Source organism: Protomyctophum bolini, assembly GCF_963924005.1.
Source record: "Protomyctophum bolini genome assembly, chromosome: 14".
NCBI classification, from domain to species: domain Eukaryota; kingdom Metazoa; phylum Chordata; class Actinopteri; order Myctophiformes; family Myctophidae; genus Protomyctophum; species Protomyctophum bolini.
The window spans coordinates 34,631,577-34,655,142 of record NC_137875.1 but is presented as its reverse complement, the minus strand read 5'-3'; the positions used below and the strand labels follow the sequence as shown (position 1 = coordinate 34,655,142).

Sequence of the window (23,566 nt, the reverse complement as noted above, 5' to 3'; positions counted from 1 at the left end):
CCTACCTATGTGGCCATGAGCACCAGTATATGACTATGAGTACCAGTAGGGGCGCTGTGGTGCCAGAAACAGAGAGAGATAGTATTAGTGCTGCACTGTTGCCTGCTAATGAGAGAGAGAGGAGGGGAGGGGAGGGGGGGAGAGAGGGGAGTTGCACCACTCAGTTCACACGGGTGTGATGTTTTTTCTTTGTAAGTGGTCATTTTTAACACTAATCTTTTCTTCTGGTGGTCCCTGGAACAAAGAAAGTCTGCCAATGTTTGGCTCCTAAGTCCTTACCATGAAAGGGTTTGAGGACCACTGAAGTATTGAGTATCCATTACTTTCCACCACTGCACTTGAACTGATTTTTCCATGGAGTGGTGGACAGAGGCATGGCATCTTGTTGTTGTTACACCCTGAGTGATAGAAAAGGTGCAGTGAGTGACTTACGGTGACGGGGCAAGCAATATATAACTTCAATGGAGAAGAATGGGTAGACAGAGTGGAATGCTGGACTAGGAGCTGTTTCCATTGTGTCCTAATACAATATCTGACTTCCTTTAGATGCTAGATACCGCGAGGACGGACACACACACACACACACACACACACACACACACACACACACACACACACACACACACACACACACAGACAGAATAGGAGTCAGCAAGGCAACAATCTCGCTTCCTCTGTAGATGTTGGAGTCTAGAAAGAGTAAGATGGAAAGAGAGAGAGAAAGGAGTGAGAGATTGAGAGAGAGAGAGAGAGAGAGAGAGAGAGAGAGAGAGAGAGAGAGAGAGAGAGAGAGAGAGAGAGAGAGAGAGAGAGAGATGGAGGACGAAAGTGAGAAAGAAAGTAAGATGGAAAAAGAGAGAGAAGGGGTTGAGAGAGAGAGAGGGGACAATAATGACGACAAGGGGACTGGGAGGCTGGCACACACCAACCAACCACACACTCATATCAGAGCTCTGGAGTGGACACAGCAGTCTCCATCTGATCTCCGTTCGTCTGCCTGCACTTTCCCAAGTTGACTTTCTCTGACAACCTGTCTGCCTGCCTTTGCGTGACTGACTGACTGACTGATGGTGATCTACTGTACATGTTTACCAGTTGACTGCCTGTCCTTGCCTGGTTGACTGTCTCTCTCTTCCCATCTGCCAGATTTACAGTCTATTCTCTCTGACTGTCTGTCTGTCTCTCTGCCCACCTGTCTGCTTCTTGGACAAGATTGTTCTACTTACCCGTTGTTTTTGTCCGTCTCAAGTTCAGCGACTTAGCTAAATCTTGGATTTTGCTCTGAGAATACTGAAAACACATCTACTGTACGTCTGGAGGGATTCAACCGTCCAGTGGGTCTCACTGCTGAAGACTAGAGGGCATCGGTTTCACTTCTAGAAGACATCACACACACACACACACACACACACACACACACACACACACACACACACACACACACACACACACACAGTGTGGAAGAACACTCAAAGAACAATCTTGGTTAAAACTTTTGTTTGGTATTTTCGGGGGAGAAGCTAACGGAGGAAAACAACTGTTACTGTGTCCAGAAAACACTGCTGTGCATCGTTCTCCTGCTCTTCTTCACCCACTGGACTGAAGTGCTTTGCTCAAGGGCACCTCGACTGCAGTCAGAGGTTTCTCTCTCCAATTAACCTCAAGCAGGGGATAATCTGCCTCTACAATCCATATCAGGTAATGCAACTTTCCGAGAAAGATGTGAGTGTGTGTGTGTGTGTGTGTGTGTTTGTGTGCGTGCGTGCTTTGTCAGATGGACTGATTGACAATGCACAGCATAAAAACCAATGCTTACGTATTCAAGATGTAGACAAGACGTAGCATCAGTAATGGTATGCTAAGTTTTCATGACAAAAACATACTAGAGGCTTCACATTTTGCTAAGCCAGCCACAACCACCTTGAGGCCACGGGAAAGACGATCAATATGGCATTCTGCATATCAATATGGGTGGGTGGCGTGAAAGACTTTTCTGCACCACTTTTAGGCTCAAATAAACCATACAAGTAAAGCTCAAATCTAAATCTAGTATACCGGTATATCAACTTGACATACTTCATTTTTAAGATTTATGTCAGACAGGCCAATGAGAGAGACAGGAAAGCAACGGCAGAGAGATAGGAGAGACGGATGGGAGACAAGACAGGGGTCAGATTCAAACCCGGGATAGGAGAGACGGATGGGAGACAAGACAGGGGTCAGATTCAAACCCGGGATAGGAGAGACGGATGGGAGACAAGACAGGGGTCAGATTCAAACCCAGGATAGGAGAGACGGATGGGAGACAAGACAGGGGTCAGATTCAAACCCGGGACCTGGAGCTCACTAGGAGCATCCAGTAATAATAATGGCCTGTGGACTGAACCACCGGTTCACGTGCCTGAGGCAGCCCTACATTCTCCTCCTGTCTACATGTCAAAGTGTCCTTGGGCAAGACACTGAACCCCAAATTGCTCCCGATGTGCTGGTTGGTATATACCTTGCATGGCTTCCGCCGCAATCGGTGTATGAATGTGTGTCTGTGAATGGGTGAATGTAAAGCGCCTTGGATAAAGGCGCTATATAAATGCACCATTTACCATTTACATTGAACCTTAATAAATGTTTCGTAATTTTTATTCAATTCAATTCTTGTGAAGGACTCTGTGAAGCCCAGACAAGTCTAAACACTGCAGTGCTTGTGTGTTTCTTCCCGTTATCCAGTCAGGAAACAGAACAATACTGAGGGCACAGATACACCCACACGTGCACGGCACACACACACACACACACACACACACACACACACACACACACACACACACACACACACACACACACACACACACACACACACACACACACACACACACACACACACACACACACACACACACACACACACACACAGGTCAGACGAAAGTCTAAAGAAGGAAGTAATATTGTTATTAATGATGCTGGAAGCACTTGTGAAACACATAAACATACTCGCGCACATGCACGCACGCACATGGGGTGGAGTTGGAGTCGGTAGGTTTCTTAAACCGTAACAATGTAAAATGTTGTTTTCCGTTCTAAAAAAGAGCAGTGATAAGAAATGACTACAATTCTGCCAGAATCAGCACCGCGATCAGAAGATTTTTAGAACAGCGCGAATAGATTCAAACAATTTGTAACTTTATAATTTGAGAAATATCTATACAACCAACAACACCATTTTAAAAACATACAGTACACTCAAAACGCTTGAAACTTTTTTGTTAAAGTTTCCCTATTGCCCAAGCAATAGGGAAACAAAAACAATTTAACAATATAAAAACACACCAGTGTTCAGGATTTCTGAATCTTGCAATTCCTTAATTTGACATATTACGACATCCAGGTCATTAACTAAATATCTGAAAACCCTCTCAATTGCTGTACATTGATGGACTGTGCCTCACCACATTATATTAATAATACCACAACCTAAACCTTCATTTAACTCAGAGAGCATACGGGGTAAACTGTTGCGCCCTTCTTTGTCCTTTGTTCAGCGCTGACTGCAGGTGCGGTGGTCTCAAAAACACAAAGGAAAACGTCATAGTACGAAGGGCCTATGACTGAAACGTTTTTACAAATTTCACTTTGAGCCCAGAGAACTTTATGAGCATGTAAAAATAAAATTAAAACAAGTTTCTTAGTCTCAGTCTCAGTCTTAGTCTCAGAGTTTTCCTAGAGAGCAAGTCTTTTCTCCCAGTTTTTCCAACTCTGAGTGTAGAATTCTAAATGTGTTTTGTAACCAAACAATGCTGTGTTCTCCAGGGTGTCAAGAGTTGTATAGTAGTACTGTACCCTGCATAATACACATCAAACATGCAATTTTCCATACTGCACATACTGTAAATAATATACAATAATATATATGCACGTGTATAAGTGTGTGCGCCCGCATGTGCGTGCTTGTGCGTGCGTGTGTGTGACATTGGCAGTGTTTACACTGCATGTCTAGATTTCCTTCCCCAGAGACAGACCAACAGAGTGTGGGAACCAAGTCGCGAGCTAAACTAGGACTTTGGCACAGACAGAATTATTAATGGGGTCGGGGAGAGAGTCAGAGGTTCAAGTTAATAAAAGAAAGACCCCCCCCCCCCACGCATCCTAAATGACCACCACCCATCCCTTTGCTACTATTGTATGTCATGAATTCTCTGTCTCTAGTGCCCTGTTCTTAGATCTTAGTCTTGTATTGAATTTTGTTGTTGTGTGTACTTTTACTATGATCTGGCTGCAAACCAATTTCCCGCAAGGGACAATAAAGCTAACCTTGAACCTTGAACCTGTCCAGACAGGTCAGTTTAACTCCGTATATTTACACATTCTGGATGGCAGGGTCAAGGCCTATTCATACTCCAGTTTCAGGTGATAAGGTGACCACTAACGGTGGTTAGTAAAAACAGAGAGATGTGTTGAGTTCCAATCTGACTCCCATCTCACACATCTCTTCTCTCACTGCCCTTTCTGTCTCGATACACTACACACACACACACACACACACACACACACACACACACACACACACACACACACACACACACACACACACACACACACACACACACACACACACACACACACACACACACACACACACACACACACTTTACATAAACTAATCAGTGTCAAAAACTCAAATAACAGAGAACATCCATATAGGCTAATAATAAATATACGGCTAACAAAAAGTCAAAAATAGAACAGTATAGCCTGGAAACCAGACGAAACCAGTAAAACAAAAAAGAATATTAATAAGTTGAGGGGCTGGGGCACCAATCAGGAGCCAGTATGCAAATATGGGCCGGGTTTACCACCATAAAAAATAGTTGATCATGTGCCTGTACCAGTTACTTTTCTGGAAAAACGAACAAACATAACTCTGTACTGAGGAAACACCTACAGTGTACCACTGTACAGAGGACCAGGACCACAAATACTGCCCTGTCTTCTCCAGGTTGATCCTGCGAGTGTGATTGGTGCTGTTAAACCCAGAGAGTGTATTTAGAAACCGGATCTGCGCTTTGATTTGCCATGGCAGACTGGAGCCTGCTGGGAAACTTCCTGGAGGAAGTACAGGAACATTCAACCTCTGTTGGCAAGGTAACACACACACGCGCACACACACACACACACACACACACACACACACACACACACACACACACACACACACACACACACACACACACACACACACACACACACACACACACACACACAGAAAGAGAAGGGAGAGAAACATAGTTATCATAATAATCATTTGACGCGTAGCAACTGTAGCATGGTTATATACTGTACTTTTCTCTACCAGGTGTGGCTGACCATTCTGTTCATCTTCCGTATCCTGGTTCTTGGGACGGCTGCTGAGTCTTCCTGGGGAGACGAGCAGGAAGACTTCACCTGTGACACTGAACAGCCTGGCTGTGAAAACGTCTGCTATGACAAAGCATTCCCTATAGCACATATACGATACTGGGTAAGACTGGAGATTGTACTAGTACAAATATGTAATGTAATATTATACATTTGTGGAAATAGCTGATCTACATTTTCACAGTGTTTATCTGTAGAACCGAGTCTAAATGTAATGCCACAACTGCTATAATTCAGGGAGGGGGGTCACCAGTTCAAATATGATTATTTTGGGGGGTTGTGGTCTGAAAAGATTACACCTTTAGATTATTCAGATGGCAGCAATTTCACAAGAAGTGAAATAATTAATTAGGGTTAGGCCATACACTAGCCCATATGCCCAGCTTTCCGGGTTTGTGTGAACACAAACTTTGGCTTGTGATTGGCTGATCACCCCATTATAGCGATGATTTGATTGGCTGAGCAAAGTATTGAAGCTAAAAGTGAGAGCAGAAAAGTAAAGATGGAAAAGTGAGGACGCCAAATTGTGATTGGCCAGATTGAGATGATGTATGCCTTCACACGGGTGTGATTTATTTCTGTTCCCAGGTGCTCCAGATCGTCTTCGTGTCCACTCCCAGTCTGATCTACATGGGCCATGCCATGCACAACGTGCGGCGCGACGAGAAGAGGAGGAGCAGAGAGGAAGGAGGAGAGGAGGGCGGAGGAGGGAGAGAGGAGGACCCCGGCGGGGGCGGAGGAGAGAAAGAGAGGAAGACTGTGAAGAGTGGGGAGAAGGGAGACGGTCCAGCGGTGGGTCGAGTTCACCTGAGGGGGGCGCTGTTGCAAACCTACATCCTGAGCATACTGATACGGAGCATCATGGAGGTGAAATGAAATGAGCACTCTGCATTTTACTGTGTACCGCAGTGGTTATGGGGAGTTACATGAACCACTTGAACCCTACCCTAGTATCCATATCCAAGTATTGAAAGTTTAACCCATTTAGGCCTGACCTCGAAATTAAAAAGAAATCTTCTAAATCCTCCAGTTTTCTGAAATAAATATTTTCACGATTTAAAGAAAATAGCAGACCTACAAGCTCGTAGCACACTATGAGCTTGTAGATCAGCTATTTTTCAATAGCTAAATTATAAGATAATGTTTGAAACACCAAAAGGGGTTCCCACCCAAAATGGGTTAAGTGTTGAAATGTCTGAAATGAACAAAAAACATTTACACAACACTGACGATAGTCAATGAAGCGATCTATGAAACCTTAAAGTTTAATCTGCAGCACAATTAAATGTAGTGCGGGTCCCTTCTTCATCTCTCTCTCTCAGCTAAGGAGTCTTTGGCCTGAAAAACGTTGAAGACCCCTGGTGTACACTACATAGTACATCCATTTGTTTCTCTATGGCTTGCTCATGCCTTGTGTGATGCTCATGTTTTGAGAACTTTTGACACTAAGCTAGTTGAATGACACCCGCTGAGGCACAGAGACGCATACATTGTGACGTAGAATATGAAATTGAAACTATTTGACTGTGAATCGGGGCAATGGTAAAAGCGACTGTGATGTCACATCCTGCAGGTGGTGTTCCTGTGTCTACAGTACTACATGTATGGAATCTTCCTCCATCCACTCTACGTCTGCAGGGTAAAACCACAGGGTGGCGTTTTAAACATAACATCCACAGACCCCTTCTCCATTTATGCCAGTCGTTCACCCCCAAAAAAACCTTATATTATCTATCAGTTTTTTTGTTGCATTTCTGAGAAAATAATTTGATCGGTCTCTCCGGTATAGGAGACTCAATGGAGACTCTTACTCCACAGGCCATCAAATTATTGGCTCAGGAATGTGAAAAAATGTTTATAAAATAAAACAAACGATGTGTAATTGATAGACAATAGCACTCCTTTAACAAGAGTTACAAAGCGCCAAATCGTTTGTACAAAAAAAAGAAAAGAAAGAAACAAAGAAAGAAACAAAACAGGAAATGCCATAGCCTCCCTTTTCTTATCACTTTCCCTCGTTGCTTTCCTTCTCTCCCAACAAACACCCCTGCGCTCTGCTCCATACCAGGCCTGGCCCTGTCCTCATCCAGTCAACTGCTACATCTCCAGACCCACGGAGAAGAACGTCTTCATCGTGTTCATGCTGGCCGTGTCGGCTGTCTCCTTGGCACTCAGTGTGGTGGAGCTCCAACACTTAGCATGGCGTCACTGTTGCAGGTCGGTATGGGGGAGCGAGATTGAGCGCGTATGATTGCATCTCTATGCGTTTGTGAAGGAACGGGGTAATAAGGGCATGTTTGTAGGTGGGGGAGTACACAAAGACCTCGCTGTATATGAATAAGGATCTGGAACTATTTAAAACTTCGATCAACTCATTCAGTTTATACTTCCTGTAATTAAACTTATATAATAAATATTAACTGGATCTCTGAATCTTGTATTTATGTGTTACAGACAGTGGGTCAACAAGAGGAGGGGTGTTTCCCCCGGCGATGCCAACCCCCCACCACCACTGCCACCCCCTGCATCCCCGTCAACCCCACCCCCAGACTTCAACCAGTGTGTAATTAGCTCTTCTCACTTCATGCCCCTCCCCTTCCCTCATCACCGCTTGGCCAACCAGCAGAACTCTGAAAATATGGCCGCCGAGAGGAACAAAATGGCTGCTGCAGTGGAGGAGAACTTCCTACAGATGACCTGCTACACACTTGGGGTTCAAGATGGCGGTTTTCTCAAGAGTAGCGGTAGTGAGTGCTACAGCCCTAAAAGCGGTGAAGCTGGCTGTCCTCCTCAGATACAAAATGGCGGCCCGGGGCTCAGTCAGAATGGAGGAGGAGTCTGCCAGAAGGACAAACGGCGATTCAGCAAAATCAGCGGAACCAGCAGCCGAACCAGGGCAGACGACCTAGCTGTTTAGTTGGGAAGTCTGACTTTGCAAAAAGACAGAACTGCGTTTTCAAACACACAGGTGAATTGTGGCGATAGGTAACGCTATCAGTCACACGAGTATGGGCAAAGCCTCTAATCAAATATGCACGTGCTGCTATCCATGTGGATAACGCTACATGTAGGCTATTCGTCGATACGGTTGTGGCTAACCTTTTGACCTGGAGCTGTAGGAGCTATGGCCATTATGAACACAGACAGACACACTGCACTATGCTTGCGGGTGCTGTTGAGCACGAGCAGGTTTGGTCCTGTCAATGCCTTGAGCAAAGGTCGAAAGGCCACATTTTGATGCTTCCTGCTTCAGTAGGGGGGGAAGCTGAGGAGGCTTGCAATATAGTCTTTGTAGCCTCAAAGCCAGAGGGAGGGGTTTTAAGTAAATCAAACATACACATCATACTGTATATAGCTACAAGCAGACCAACATAAATGTGGAAGCAGGAACACACACCGAACAGCACATTCTCATCAGCTGATGAGGACAGCTGAGGATATTAGAGCCTTCTGATATAGCACATATGCTAATCCTGCCTGTCTGGTTGAATAACCATCTGTCTATCTATATTTCTGCTTGACTTCCTGTTTGTCCGTCTGTCCCCTGTCCGCCTGTCCTTTGACCTTGTCACTATTAACATAAATTTTAATAAGGCACTGGGCCGGAGGGGTTGGTTAGCTGGCTGTTCCTCTTGTCAGACTGAGATTGGATGAGAAACAATAAGGCAGGCAGACAGACAGTCAGAATGACTAGAATACTGAAAGAAGGTACTAGTTCTACTACCAAAAGGACGGACTAGTCATGTTAGCCTTCTGAATTACTTTTATGTCTCTCCACTTTTGGAAAGATTACATGCTTGATGTTTTATAGTCCACACAAATTATTTGGAACACAAATGTTCCACATATACTTTAAGGGGTTGTTTCACAATCTTGTCTCTCTAGTATGAATTTACACAAGACACAAGACATTTTTGTCTGAGGAGGACATATTTAAATTACCACAACATAAAAATGTTGGAAGCAAACAACTCATGGTACAACATGGGATGAATCAATTAATCATTCAAATGAAATGTTAATGTATGGTATATTCAGGATAAGCTGTTGAACAGCCACCTATAATGCCAAATCCCTACAGTAAAAAGGAGTCTAGGATATCATTAAGCCGCAAGTGATTCAGTTTGTAGTTTGTGCATGCAGTGTTAAAACTGTGGCCAGCCAATATTAGTTAACTGTTTTATTGAAGGCTCTTGCTAAACATTATCTTAACTGTGGCTATGTTAAAGATACAATTTCATAATGTTTTGTTTTTTATTTTTTTTCAGGGCACTTTATTACAACACATTATTTATCTTGTATCAATCGTACATCCAGGATGCTGACCAGTCAGAGACTCATTTGACTTTGAGCTACACTAAGACGCTAGTTTACTGAGGCACTACACTGTCTGTAATCTCTATATGCAAACATTTGATGCATTACCTTGTGTTTACCTTGCTTACTGTCGCTCTGGATTAAGGGCATCTGCTAAATGCCTAATTTTTAAATGGGAATGGTACCTATTCCAGGTAAAGCACAATTACTAGCACCACTGGAGAGGCGATATATTTTGTTTGCGCAATAGCATACAGTATACATTGTTACGTACTGCTGATGTTGAGATATTATTATATTCTGCCTGCCATGAGACAAATGGGAATGAATTAAACTTTACTAGATTGTAATAAGAAGTATTTTGGTTGTCAAATCTTTGGCAATATTATCAGCATGCTTAAACATAGGCCTACTGTAGCCTAAGTTTGACATAAATGGTAGCTCACTGTGTGATATAACGGCACTATCTTACAATAAAAGCACAGAATCTGTACGTCCGTAGTTCACATATCTCGAGAAGCCTCTGACCGACCGACTTCAAACTCGCACCGGTGTTCCCAACTTGCACCAATCCGACTGATGTGCCATGTGCCAATACACAGTATAAGCTATGTGGAGATCCTTTTATCCAGAACTGCTGATACGACCCATATATGGGCATATTGGTATATGGGAATGTATGCCCTTATATGGGCATATGACAGCAAGGGACCTCCATATATGGGCATAAAGGGGACACAGGCAGGCGGATACAGATATCTCCATATATGGGCATAAAGGGGACACAGGCAGGCGGATACAGATATCTCCATATATGGGCATAAAGGGGACACAGGCAGGCGGATACAGATATCTCCATATATGGGCATAATAGGGACACAGACAGCAGGTAGGTACAGTACAACAGAACGGGTAAAACGGGCATTACAAAAACTTCAAAACTTGCATCATTCCTGGGTAGGTAGGCGGCACTGGTGTATAGTACTGTAATTTCTCCTAATTGTTGCCTCATGGCAACAGGCACTTCTCTGCCCAGGCAGGAAGTGAATGGACTTCCAGGGAATACTTTCTCCAGTTAAGTGCTATATGATGATATGATTCTAATGCATCTAGATCTCATTTAAAATGCTCATTGGTTGGAGGGAAACCGTTCAAAGGGATTTAGCTTACATTCATTTCATAGAGGGGAACTGGATAGGTGGGGAAAATAAATGCAATGCTGTAGTGTCCCCACTCAGCCCACCCTACAAGCAGTGCACCATATGGCCTATATGCTATGCATGTCAAACTGTCTCAACTGATACAACAGACTGCGTTCTCACATTCATTCAATAATGGGCCGGGAATCTACTCGAGAATTTAGACAGTCACATAAACAGAGATCGAGGCAGGCTGCTGAGAAGTTCTATGAATAGACAAATGGACACATGGGAAAAAATGACGTTTTGACTAGTTCTCATAGCAAATGTCCAGTGGGAAGCAGAGGCTTATTGGGACAATTCCCAGTAAGGGAATACAGTCCAATCAGGAATGTTGAAGAATGCTTGATATGCTTGACTACTTTGGCACAAAGTTGACCTAATTTCTCCTTTCATTGTCAATGGCAAATATTGAGACATGTGAGGACATAAGCTGTATATAGGAGTGGCTAGCGCCCCTCAAAAATCTAGGTTAAAAAAAGCCTATCTACACTGCTCACTGAACTTGTAGTTCAAATATGATTATTTTGGGGGTCATTATTTTGAGTAGTGTTACAGCTCCCTCTGATGGACACATTTTAAATGACCCTTGTTGACCCACAATCAAACCAATAACACACTTTATAAGACATCTATCAACATGCCATAAAGAATATAGTATTATTTGAAAAAGTTATTTGTTTGCTGTCTCCGAGTAAAAAATCCACACTCCCTACTGTTTTCTTAAGACACACCAGGTCGGTCACCATAGTAAATGGTGTGTACATAGATTATCTATATTATAGATAATCACGTTTTTGTTCTAGACCTTTTCTTTATACTATGCCATCATGTTATCTGTAAATGATATGAATTGCATTCAAATCATTTCAATGTTTTGTTGTACACTGCAGGTTGAGGCCTCGTATAAGCCCTTTTGGCTTCTTGCCTCCTCCTAGCACTTTCATTTTTTTCCCGACGAATCTTCCAATTTGTACTGTTTTTATACTGTGCTAAATAAAATCAAATAAAAATCAAGAGCAACTTTAAGTGAGTAAGCAAGTATAGGAGTTCAAAGCCTTAGACCTATCACCAGTGCCACATTGATGTTATTGGTGGTCATTATTTTTCCATGAGGACTACATAAAACAAGCATATGAGAGCACACAAATAGACAGACTGATTGTGCAAATAAGAGATAGGCGTCATAAGGCGTCATGTGGCATGGGAGGAGTTAAGAGAATTTTCAGCATTTGAGCTCATGAACCAGCCAGAAATGGAATCGTCCTGCTTCATGATCATTCATATCATAGCGACCGACAGGCCAGGAGGCGGAGATTATCTGTTTCTCCCCTGTATGTCTGTCTGTGTGTGTCTACACGCAGCAAATCTCGCAAACCGCTGGACCAATGCATTGGTCCCATAATTGTACTTGTCCTTGTCATGCCCATATATGGAGATTTCCGTATTGGTCTGCCAATATGACGTCATAGTACTGACATCAAAAGTTTCACACATTGTGTAAATTCTCCAGGGAACTCCATATATGGAGATGGATTGCCGCACGTCAGTTCTGGACAATTAGCTGATTCGATGACTTCACACCGTGGACATCACACTCCCTCTAGTCTGGACCTTGAATCTGAAGACCATTGGTCGGTTCCCGAGCTCCACCGGGACAGGTACGCACAAGAAAGATACGTTTTTTGCAGGGCGCAAGGCCCTCCAATGTCTGGCTTTCGGAAAAGACATCATATGGAAGCCAAGTATGGACTTTTAATGGCGTAAAAAACAACAGAACCCATGTGACGTCATGTGGCAGCCAACTGAGCCAAGTCTATGATTTCTTTATGTTTGTTTAGAACACTTTAAACAAACATGTATGATGTTCGTTTAAAGAGATGAGGCGCCCCTCACTTCACACGGGTGTGATATTTTAGAAGTGATTACAACGTGCGCTCCAGAGAGTTGGTGCATTTCCCAGTATAGGGATGCGGAATTTGCCACCTTGACAGTCCCGACACAAAGCACTGTGATTGGTCAGTGCCCAGAGAACAGTGATCCGACAGCGACCGTCCAATCACAGCGTTGCGTCTGATGTCATCAATGTGACATCAGTGTGGCTGAAGTATAAAATAATGAGCATTGAATTCACACCATTCAGAAAAACTCAATTGTATCATTCTCTTGTCTGTTCAATTGAAGGTAATGGCATGGTGTTAGGATACTGCTGGAAAGGAATCTCCTGGTTGTATTACCAGTATCAGCTAGTCACAGGGGTCTACATGCTTGAGCCCCGGGAGAGGACCATGTTCAACGCTCTGCTGATAGCTGTAGCAGGTGTCGCTGGTTACTACACACGTGCTCTCCACCATGCTCAGGGGATGGTGTCTTGTCTCAATGAGTTGATCTGGAAGGACTGGCTGTGGTTTCCTGAAGGCATGGGCTGGGCTGACCTGAAGGACCATGATGATAAGATCTTCCCAAAGTCAGGAGACCTGTGGATCACCATCCCCATTGCGGTGATGTTCTTGCTCGCCAGATGGATATTTGAGAAGACTATTGGCTGTCCACTTGGTGCTCGACTTGGGGTGTCGGACAAGCAACATGTCAGAGTGAAGCCGAATCCAGCATTCGAGTCCTCCTTCCGTATCTATAAACATCCCTCGCAGAGCGAACTGGAGAGTCTCAGCAAACTGACGGGCTGGTCTGTACGACAGATCCAGAGATGGTTCAGGAGACGGAGGAACCAGGACCAACCAAACAAACTCAAGAAGTTCTGTGAAGCCAGCTGGAGATTCACATATTACTTTGTCGCTTTCTTTGCTGGCCTTGCAGTTATGTTCGACAAACCTTGGTTTCTCACATCGGCTGATTACATGAACATGTGGAATGACTACCCGAAATCCCCACTGCTGCCTTCCCAATACTGGTATTACATGCTTGAACTGGCATTCTATCTGTCACTGGTGGTCACTGTGGCGTGGGATGTGAAACGCAAAGACTTCAAGGAAATGCAAGTTCACCACATAACCACCATTTGCCTCATCACCTTCTCCTGGCTGGTTAACTACATCCGGGCAGGGACTTTGATCATGCTGGTGCACGATGCCTCGGACTACATGCTGGAGTCGGCCAAGATGTGCGTCTACTCAGGCTGGAACCAAACCAGCGACGTCATCTTCGTCATGTTCGCGTCTACCTTCATCATCACCCGCCTCGTAATCTTCCCGTTCTGGATCATTCACATAACGTTAGTTCATCCCCTGACCCTGTACACTCCTTTCTTTGGCTTCTGCTTCTTCAACGGCCTGCTGGTTCTGCTCCTGGTTCTGAACATATACTGGTCCTACCATCTCCTGGTCGCGGCCAAAAGGTTCATTTCGGGCAGCCACATTAAGGATGAGCGGAGTGATGAAGAAGAGACAGAGTCTGAACATGAAGATTAGGGTATTAAAACCATTTTTTTATACTTTTCTTTTTCTTCCCAACTTCTGTGTGTACCACGGACATAATTTGATGATAAGAGCGCCCCTCACTTCACACAAGTGTGATTTTTGAGGGGCTATAAGCCCCTCCTATGTCCAGCTTTTGGTGTGTGTGTGTAAACACAAACTTTGTCCTAAAACACAAACATTGACAATGAATGGACAATTTAATTTAATTTAAACACAAACATCGCGTAATGCAAACAATAAGATGATGAATGTATGATGATGTACGATGATAAGAGCGCCTCTCACTTCACACAGGTGTGATTTTTATTTCATATTAAACAAAACAAAAAGTTTATGGTTATATGGTTCAAAGTTTAAAGCTCAATCAAGTAATCCATTACCCATTATTTGGCCAAGGTTTCAGCCCAAATATAGTCATATGAGACACACACACACGCACGCACGCCAGCACAACCACAGAGTCCAGCAGGGAGCAGTGTTGTCATACGATAATCTCTAGTCTATAGACTCCAAAGAGAGGGTGGCACACAAGACCCTCTAAGAAGCCATTGGTTCTCAAAGTGGGGTCCGGGGACTCCCAAGGGTCCTTGGGGGGGGGGGGTTCCAAACTTCCATAGGGTCCCCAGCAAAAGTAATATAGCATCAGAATAATTGTAATCACTTTAAACATTTCTATAATGGCTATTAAAAAAACAGCAAATCTGCAATCTCACAGCCACGCAGCGAGCTCGTATGCTATTTTTGAAAATGTTAGAAAAATAATATCAATATACAGACATAACTCTTCAGGCTGGCACAAACTCTTTTCAGAAGGGGGTCCACGCCACGGCCAGTTGTATATCAATTTGAGGGACCTGTCCCTTGACATTCATCAACATGCTGTACTGCGTTGTGAGAAAGCTGAAGTCAAAGTGATTAATGTATAATAATAATCTAAATCTACAAAGTAACTAGTATATTCAAATAATTGTAAGTAGGCCTAGAAGTAAAATATAGAAAATTAAAGTAAAGTAAAAAATACCAAAAATTAGTATTTAAGTACAGCAGCCTACTTAAGTATATGAACTTTACACCAGTGACTGAACGCATGCCTTTACAATATCCTATGCTATATGTTCTGTGATAGAAGTACCAGAAGGGAAATGTATTCATCTCTTAAGAGGCAGCATGTGGCTGAGGCATGACACGTCTTGAGCGATCTAGGCTATGGCGGCGACAGCAAATATGTATAATGCATGTGGTAGAATTCTTTGAACCAAACATAAGAAAAGGGAGCGGCCTATATTTAGCCTCAGTCAGTAAGCTACTGAAAGAGTGAATGTTTCATAATGCCATGTGTGGGGGAATCCTCTCCTGCATTCCTGATGTATAATTCAGAAGCGGGTGGACATTGTTTGAATATTTATATGACTCGTCTACCACACACAAACCGGGTTTCCCGTTTATGTCCCAGTGGTGTTAACCCATTACCATCGTGAAGGATCTGTGTCATTTTAGATTTTTAACCACTTTAACCATTATGTTATACTTTGGCTATTTAAAAATAGAAGATAATACAAGCTTGTAGATCTGCTATTTAAATATTTGAATATAAATATTCTTAAAAGTAACCATTTTTCTTTGCTTCTGGGGGTCCCAGGATAAAATATATTTGAAGTAATTTTAGGAGATAGAGATAGGGTGAGAAGTTCAGTCATGCAAGAGAGACTCGGAGTAGAACCGCTGCTCCTTCGCCTGGAAAGGAGCCAGCTTAGATGGTTCAGGCATCTGGTTAGGATGTCTCTCGGACGTCTCCCTAGGGAGGTCCTCGACGCACGTCCCACTGGGAGGAGACCCCGGGGCAGACCAAGGCGCATTTGGAGGAAACACATCGACTCACTGGCCTTGGAATGTCTCAGGATCCCCCAGGAGGAAGTCACGAATGTTGCTCTGGAGAGGGAAGTCTGGAGCACTCTGGTGGATGGATGGATTGATTTAGAATCAGCCTCAAGTCTTGGGTTAAGAGATCAATACCGCTCAATGTAAAAATACGAAAATTTGGTGGACATACTGTTGGACAAACTGTTTGTTACCGTAAACAACTCAGAGAACAACCCAGCGAACTGAAACATGAAATTGAAGTGCTTGACGTCAAGAGGATGTGAAAGCTGTCACAAGAATAAGAACATCTGGAGAAGACATCTGCTTAACGTCCGCCCATGTTTCTGCACGCTCCTCTTTTCTGTCGTCTCACTTTTGTTCTATACCTTCTCTCTCATTTCTTGTCACTCTGCCCGTCTTCATCGTTTCTGTTTTGTCCTCGATTGTTGTTCATGACCACTCTCTCTTTACTAGTAAATATGGCTATTGCACCATCGTAACAGTACCATAACAACAAAACAATTGAATCCACCCTTAAACAAACTTAAGATTAGGCATTAACCACTTTTCAAAAGATAAATATGTGAGGTTGTACAGTACTGTAGATCTGATATTTTTGAAAGATGTCTCTAATGACATGCACAAAATAGGGACGTCACGTCACATCAGGGTTCAAGTGGTTCAATGTGGATACAGCTTAAAGATGATTTTGTATAGATACAGCGACTAGGCCGATAAGATTCTCTGCTTATAAACCTGGCACAACTTGCCCCAAAACCAAGCTGTCAGTGTCTCTGACACCGATGTTCCCATCTCCTCAGATATCAAAGGACATTGCAAATATAGTGTGGGTGCGTGTGTGCGTGCGTGCGAGAGAGAGAATATTCAACACCAATAGACACCCTCTAACAATGTCTGTGATAGTCCCAGAGAGGCCAACATGTGAAACAGACTACAAGCAGTACTTTGTTTCTAACAGCCATTTGTTTCCCTTCATCAGGAGAAACCCACAGAGCTGTGTGGATGTCTTATTCAAAACCTAGCAGGAGGCAAACTGCACCAAAACACCCCTCTACATGACATCCCACTGGCTCAGTGTGGGCTAAGATGCACATCGTGTTACACCATCATTGTGTAGCGCATTTGGTGATGCCCCTGCTGCACAAAACCTGCTTTGAATAAGTGCATTCACTTAAAAAACCCAGCAGTTAGTTTAGCAGTTCAAGGGTGGTTACGAGCTGTTTTCTTTATCTCACAACACTAAAATCAGCCCCACTGGTTCTGATAAAGCTGGAAATGTTAGAGACTGAGGAAGCACATGCAGCTATGCAGCAGCACATCAAGTGAGAAGGGATGGCAATACTCCCCACACTACTCTCTACTCTCTCTACCCTTATGGCTGAGTTACACGTAGTTGCCACGCCAGTGTCATGCACCGAAAATAGCAGATCTTCTAGTGCTTGTGGATTGCCTGTTGTCGGTTGGTGACACAGCGCACAACCTCGTTTAAAATAAGGTTTTTATCGTACATGGCCACATGCCCACTAATCGTTGAGAAGCAGCAGCTCGGTCTCCCTTAACGAGGACACTTCAAAACATTTCTTCGATTCATGTTCACCACTAAAAAACGCCAACAGCTGTCTCCTAACAACCCCTTTTATCAGGGATCTTACTTTAAAAACCAGCTTGCTCATGTGGAAATTTTTAATTACTACAACAAATGTCCTTCAAGCATTGTAGTTTAGCACTAGAATGATTACGGCAATCTTTTTTTTTTTTTTACTTTTTAAATTAGCTTACTCCGTGTTTCTGCCAACCCCCACTGTTGGTCTGGGGACAGTGTGTATAGTGTAGACATTAGACAACATATGTCTCCCAACAATCTGACAGTGGGGAGTTTCACTGGGGTAATGTAATGGGCACAGAGGTTTATGCCATCTCCCCCAGATCCCAAAGAAGAAATGGAACAAAGCTAGAAAAGTGTGCTCCTCCGAGCACAGGTCTCTGCACCAGGCCAGGTTGCCTACCTATAGGGCCTGCAAACTTTGGAATGGGGCCTTTATGTTGAGTTATGATCCAATCCAAACAGTCTGTACTGCGGCCTTTGGCTGTTCAGCCTATGGCCGTCCAGTCTATGGCCATCCGAGACAATCAAATATATCACAACTAAATGAACAAGAGGGAAAGGTTCAGAAGATCAGAACCAAGTTGGTGAGGCTGAGTGAGATGTAACAATATCATTTAATATCCTGATTTTAGTGATCAGTCGGAATTGCTGCTCAGGTGTACCTGAATGTTTGCCACTTTTGGAAGGAAGCGACAAACCATTGTGCGATGGAATATAAATTAAGCTATGGGACATTATTGCCTCAGAATAGCTTCATTTCCTTTCTTTGAAAGCTTTGAATACACTAGGACATGAGAAGAGATGGAAGGCAGGAGCCAGTAGACGGGAAATGTGGTAATTGTTTACCACTTGAGTCCCTCAGGGCTCTATGGTAGTGTGTTGTCAGTTTTCTGTTATTGTGGGGAAAGCTTTCGCCGAAAACAGCCGATCAACATCAGCAGAAAATAGCATAACATTGTAGAACATGGAATAACATCGATGGAAAATATCAGACCGACAAGCTCATGATGTGGCGCATCGATCTGCTATTCTCTGAGGTTTAACTGGTTAAAAACCATCTGGAATTTGCATCCTGGGGTATATCCAAATTGTAATTGTATCCTAAACATCTTATTTCAGAGCAATATGGAAGCTAATCTTGTGATGTGTTGCCATCTCAGCACGTCATTCCACAAGGGGACGATAAGAATTTCCAATAAATAGCTTTTAATACCGATTCCAATGCTTGGATCAATAACATCAATACCACGTTGCCATCAAATGTTCCAAGGTTTGAACAAGTGTCCAAACTATCCATCAACCCTTCCATTGTCCATCACTCTGCTCATCTACACGTATCAATTCTTGTTGACATTGCGGCACTCCGATTACTGATTAGTCCATCCCTCCCAGATTTGTCCGCCCACTCGGTTGTTCCCTTCACCCGATTCTACAGTAACTCTCCAGACTAACAATGCAATATAATGATGGCTGACAAATGCTCAATATGAGTCATGACATGACCCTACGTGTGAATGTGTTCATTCCCTCTTCTCTCCAGCTCCCTCTCCTCTGCCTCTCTCGTCTCATTGATACAAGTACCCAGCATAATGATGTGTCTGTGTGTGTGTGTGTGTGTGTGTGTGTGTGTGTGTGTGCGTGTGTGTGTGTGTGACTGTGAAACGACTCCAATCTTCTCATACGTCCATAAGCAATGCTCTGTACACCTATGGAAACATCTGTGTTAATTGTGTATGTGGGTGTTTGCACCCATGGACGCTGCACCCACCCACGCACCCCCATTATCAGGCTCTCATAATTTACACAATTCCGCTGAAAATCAATTACCGCCAACAGTCTGATTCCATAGCACTGCCACAAGCATCATCCGCATCCAGCATGATATGCACTGCAGTAGCCTATATAGTAGTATCTTCAGTGTTGCATTTTTTACACTCTGAGTAGATTAACTCTTTTTTTCAGGATGACTAAACTGAGGACCTCATTTTAACGGTCTAAAATGGGATTATGGGTAATAATAAATACACAATCAGTGAAAGATATTCTTCAAATATGAATCCCACGCAGATACATGTATTTTTTTTAAAGCATAGTGAGAGAGCATTTGTATTCCTCATAGATCCATTTCTCGAAGGGGAAAACAAGAACCAATTTACAAGCCAACCACGTGTCATAATGTTGTGTGGTGAGGTTGCAGAATGGCTAGTATTTTCGAGGACGTACAGTTAGGACCAGTTCAACAGAGTTTCGCTCAGGACAGCTAGGGAAGTTACTTTGGGGGTTGCTGTTCTAGGCTAGCTTTCCTTGAACACTAACCTCCTCATAGGCACAGCACACGTCAACTCAGAGTGGGTGGAAGGTGTAGAGAGGAGTGGGCGGAACATTGGCACTTAATAACACATGCTGACGGCCGGGGCGGCTGCCTCAGAGTGATTGACTGCTTGTCAGACTGTCAGATATGGTGATGGCGGGGTGAGAAGAGGAGGAGAATGGAAGAGAGAAAGGAGATTTATCTAGGCATAAACACTCCATGTGTCATTGCTTTTTTTTAACAGGACAAATTAAAGCTCATTCAAAAATATCTCCCTCATTTTAATTGTTCAATGATTACAGTTGCAGATGAGAGGAGAGGAGCAATTATAGAATGGGGAAGAGGAGAAGAGAAGGTGGTGGAGAGGTGAAAATGAGCACAGAGACCCCCCTGAGCATGCTCCACCTTGCTGTCCTATTGAAATCACTCTCTGTGAGGATTTCTCCTCTATTCATTATATGACTGCACAGTACACTCGCACATTTGGAAAAGGTCCTCGGTAACACTCATGTTAATCCATTCTTCTTCAATCCCCCCCCCCCCCCCCCCCGGGGTATTTGGTTGAATCCTATAAGCTTAACATAGATAATAAACCATTTACTTGAAAGGCCTGGATGGAGAGGGACATCATTGTCTTGTCTTGGGGGACCTCTATGAAAGGGATAATGTGAACAAGTCATTTGCAGCTCTAACTCATTAAGACCTGAGGCCTACTGTACAAATGCCTTTTACATCAGTAGTTTGCACACTTTCAGAAACACTTTCAAGAGAAAAACTATATAGAAAATAGCATAATGTACAAGCTCACAGCATGGCACGAATTGGCATGAAGTTAGCTTGTATATCTGCTATTTTTTAATAACCAACGTTAAAACCTAAAATGACATTTTTCCGCTTTCAATGGGCTAAACATTAGTTGACCTACGACAACAGCAGCATGGCGGCATCTTAGTTCACATGATATTTGGCAAAAAACCCAGACCCGAATACTCCCTTTTCTATTCTTGGTTTATAAGGAAACAGACTTGAGGCTACAAAATAAGTGCTCCTTGCTTCTGAATCACTCAGACAATACAATCATCTTATCGGGAAGCCAGTGGGAAACAAACACCAGTGGGAAACACAATTTCTGAGGAGGCGTGGAGAAGGATTCTAAGACCATGGAAGCAAATATTAAGGTAGTTTAAAACAAGACTTAAGCCTTGACATTCTAAAAAGATAAATATACTGGACTCTTGAGAGCTATGATCCATGGCTTTCTTTATTTAATTTAGTGAGTATACAAGCTATAACATTTTCGTTTCTTGCTTGTTTTGTGTGTATTGGCATGCTGCCATGAAGAGAAAATGACCATAGAGAGATGGAGAGAGTGGGTGAGAGAGTGCAGAGAAGAAAGGAAACAGAAGAGAGAAGGAAACTATCAAGGGGACAGAGATAACTACAGTATATCTGACAGAAAATGTTTTATTTTTATTTTTATATAGTTTCACAAGATAGCATTACCCAAAGTGTGAATGTAACACAGCTCTGTTTACACCTTTAATTCCTATTTAAATGCAATATATATTTGTAAATACATTGTTTTATTTTGATTGTCTTGTTCCACTTTGCAAAAACACCTTGAAGACCCTAACAGGAGCCCTCGTACAAGGTTTCTTCGACTATGCATGCACCTCTTGCCCCCGAACCCACCTCACCCCTGCCCACTTTGACAGGCTGGAATGGCTTAGGGTCGACGACAGATTACAGCATCTTACAATGGACCACAAGATTCGATACACCACCAAGATACCCATGTACCTGTCCAAATACTTCCTTAATGTTAACGAAGTCCACACCCACAACACCAGAGGGAGTGCAACAAACCATGTGCAACCCAGATTCGGCACAAACAAGGGACTAAATTATTTTCGCTCCTATGCCACCACAATGTGGAACGCCCTACCAACAGTCATTAAGACATGTGAATCCCTTGACTCCTTCAAATCCGCTCTCAAAGGGCACCTACGGACGGCTGCAATTCAAAACTGACCCCCGTAAAATCGGAATCCCCCCTACCCACCCACCCCTTTTTCCCCTCTACTGTATATGTTTCTTTTCCCTTTTTGCATCCTTTATGATGAATTCCTGTTCTGTTCTTTGGCTGTATAGAAGTGTATATTTGTACGTCTCTAAATGTTTTGATGAATTGAACAATGTGGACCCTGTTGTAAACAAGTGTAATGCATTATTGGGTCGTCCACTCACAGTTAACAGTCTTTGTATTGAGTTGTGCTTGAATTGTACTGTAATTCTGCAAACTGTTAATACATATTTCAATCAATCAATCAAAGCTTTGGCAATGTAAACGTACGTTTTCTCATGCCAATGAAGCTCCTTTGAATTGAATTGAAAGTGGAGGACAAGGATAAGAGAGAGAGAGAGAGAGAGAGAGAGAGAGAGAGAGAGAGAGGGGGGTGAGAGAAGAGCACCATGATTAAAAACAAACAATGCTGAATGTCAGAAGAGGGAGCCACAGCTGTGTTGACCCTGCAGGCTCCCTGGGACATCTAAACACCCGGTGTGTGTGTGTGTGTGTGTGTGTGTGTGTGTGTGTGTGTGTGTGTGTGTCTTCAAGAGTTTGTATTGTTTTAGCACTTGTGTTTTCCATCAAGAGACAGGTCACACACAAATACCTTGCACATCACATGGTACGCAGGTACTCACAGTACTGTTTGACTTCTACAAATCTTTTTTTTCCTCATTTATATTCGTGACACATTGTGAACTTGTATCTGCTATTTACTGCATGCAACACCAGCAAGCAACTGAGTGGCTTAAAATGAGGCTTAAATGAGGAGACAGATAGATCTGAACACTGCCAAGGGAAAAGCTTGAGGACTCTTTTCCAGGTGTGCGCACACTGCAACAAATTAGATTTCACAAACTGCATCTAGGGTGACCAGATCCAAACTGCTCATTTGAGGGACAGAAGTATCGCTTGTGTGGGACAAGTGGGATGGGGGGACGGGGTTGAGTTGCTATTAAATGCCTTGATGTCATATTCGACCATAGGCCTATTGGCTATCATGTATAAACTCCTTTGGTGTCTCACATTTTGTTTTAAAATCATGCTTTATTTTTATTTGTATGCTATTTTAACAGGCTTAAAAACACATCTTGCAGGAAGAGACAATGAGAGAGCTTTACAACAGAAGGCCAACTATTATTTGAACACTGATGCAATATTGCCTGTCAGTCACAATGTGGGACTATGTAACTATTAGGGCATTTGAACACTGATGCAATATTGCCAGGCAGTCACAATGTGGGACAAGGTCTCAATTTGTGGGACGCCTGAAAAGTCTTGGAAATGAGGGACTGTCCCACGCAAAGAGGGACATCTGGTCACCCTAACTGCATCCAA

The 23,566-nt window shown here is 43.2% G+C and overlaps 2 protein-coding genes across 3 annotated transcripts; both read left to right on the top strand.

Moving 5' to 3' along the window:
* Positions 1–941: 941 nt before the first annotated feature.
* On the top strand, positions 942–10,123 carry LOC308327927 (gap junction alpha-5 protein-like). 2 transcript variants are annotated; one of them, XM_080781573.1, is made up of 7 exons: positions 942–1,698; positions 4,991–5,136; positions 5,348–5,512; positions 5,998–6,276; positions 6,983–7,048; positions 7,478–7,626; positions 7,864–10,122. In XM_080781573.1, exons 2-7 carry the CDS (start codon positions 5,068–5,070, stop codon positions 8,324–8,326), a joined length of 1,191 nt encoding a protein of 396 aa, XP_080637699.1. In that variant the 5' UTR covers positions 942–1,698; positions 4,991–5,067; the 3' UTR covers positions 8,327–10,122. The 2 variants fall into 2 exon arrangements, with proteins under 2 accessions (XP_080637699.1, XP_080637700.1); XM_080781574.1 differs by lacking the exon at positions 6,983–7,048 and having other exon boundaries at positions 7,864–10,123.
* A 3,165-nt stretch (positions 10,124–13,288) lies between these two features.
* On the top strand, positions 13,289–14,353 carry LOC308328862 (ceramide synthase 2-like; the record flags this gene model as incomplete). Its single annotated transcript, XM_080782973.1, has 1 exon — positions 13,289–14,353. One exon carries the CDS (start codon positions 13,289–13,291, stop codon positions 14,351–14,353), a length of 1,065 nt encoding a protein of 354 aa, XP_080639099.1.
* Positions 14,354–23,566: the final 9,213 nt, after the last annotated feature.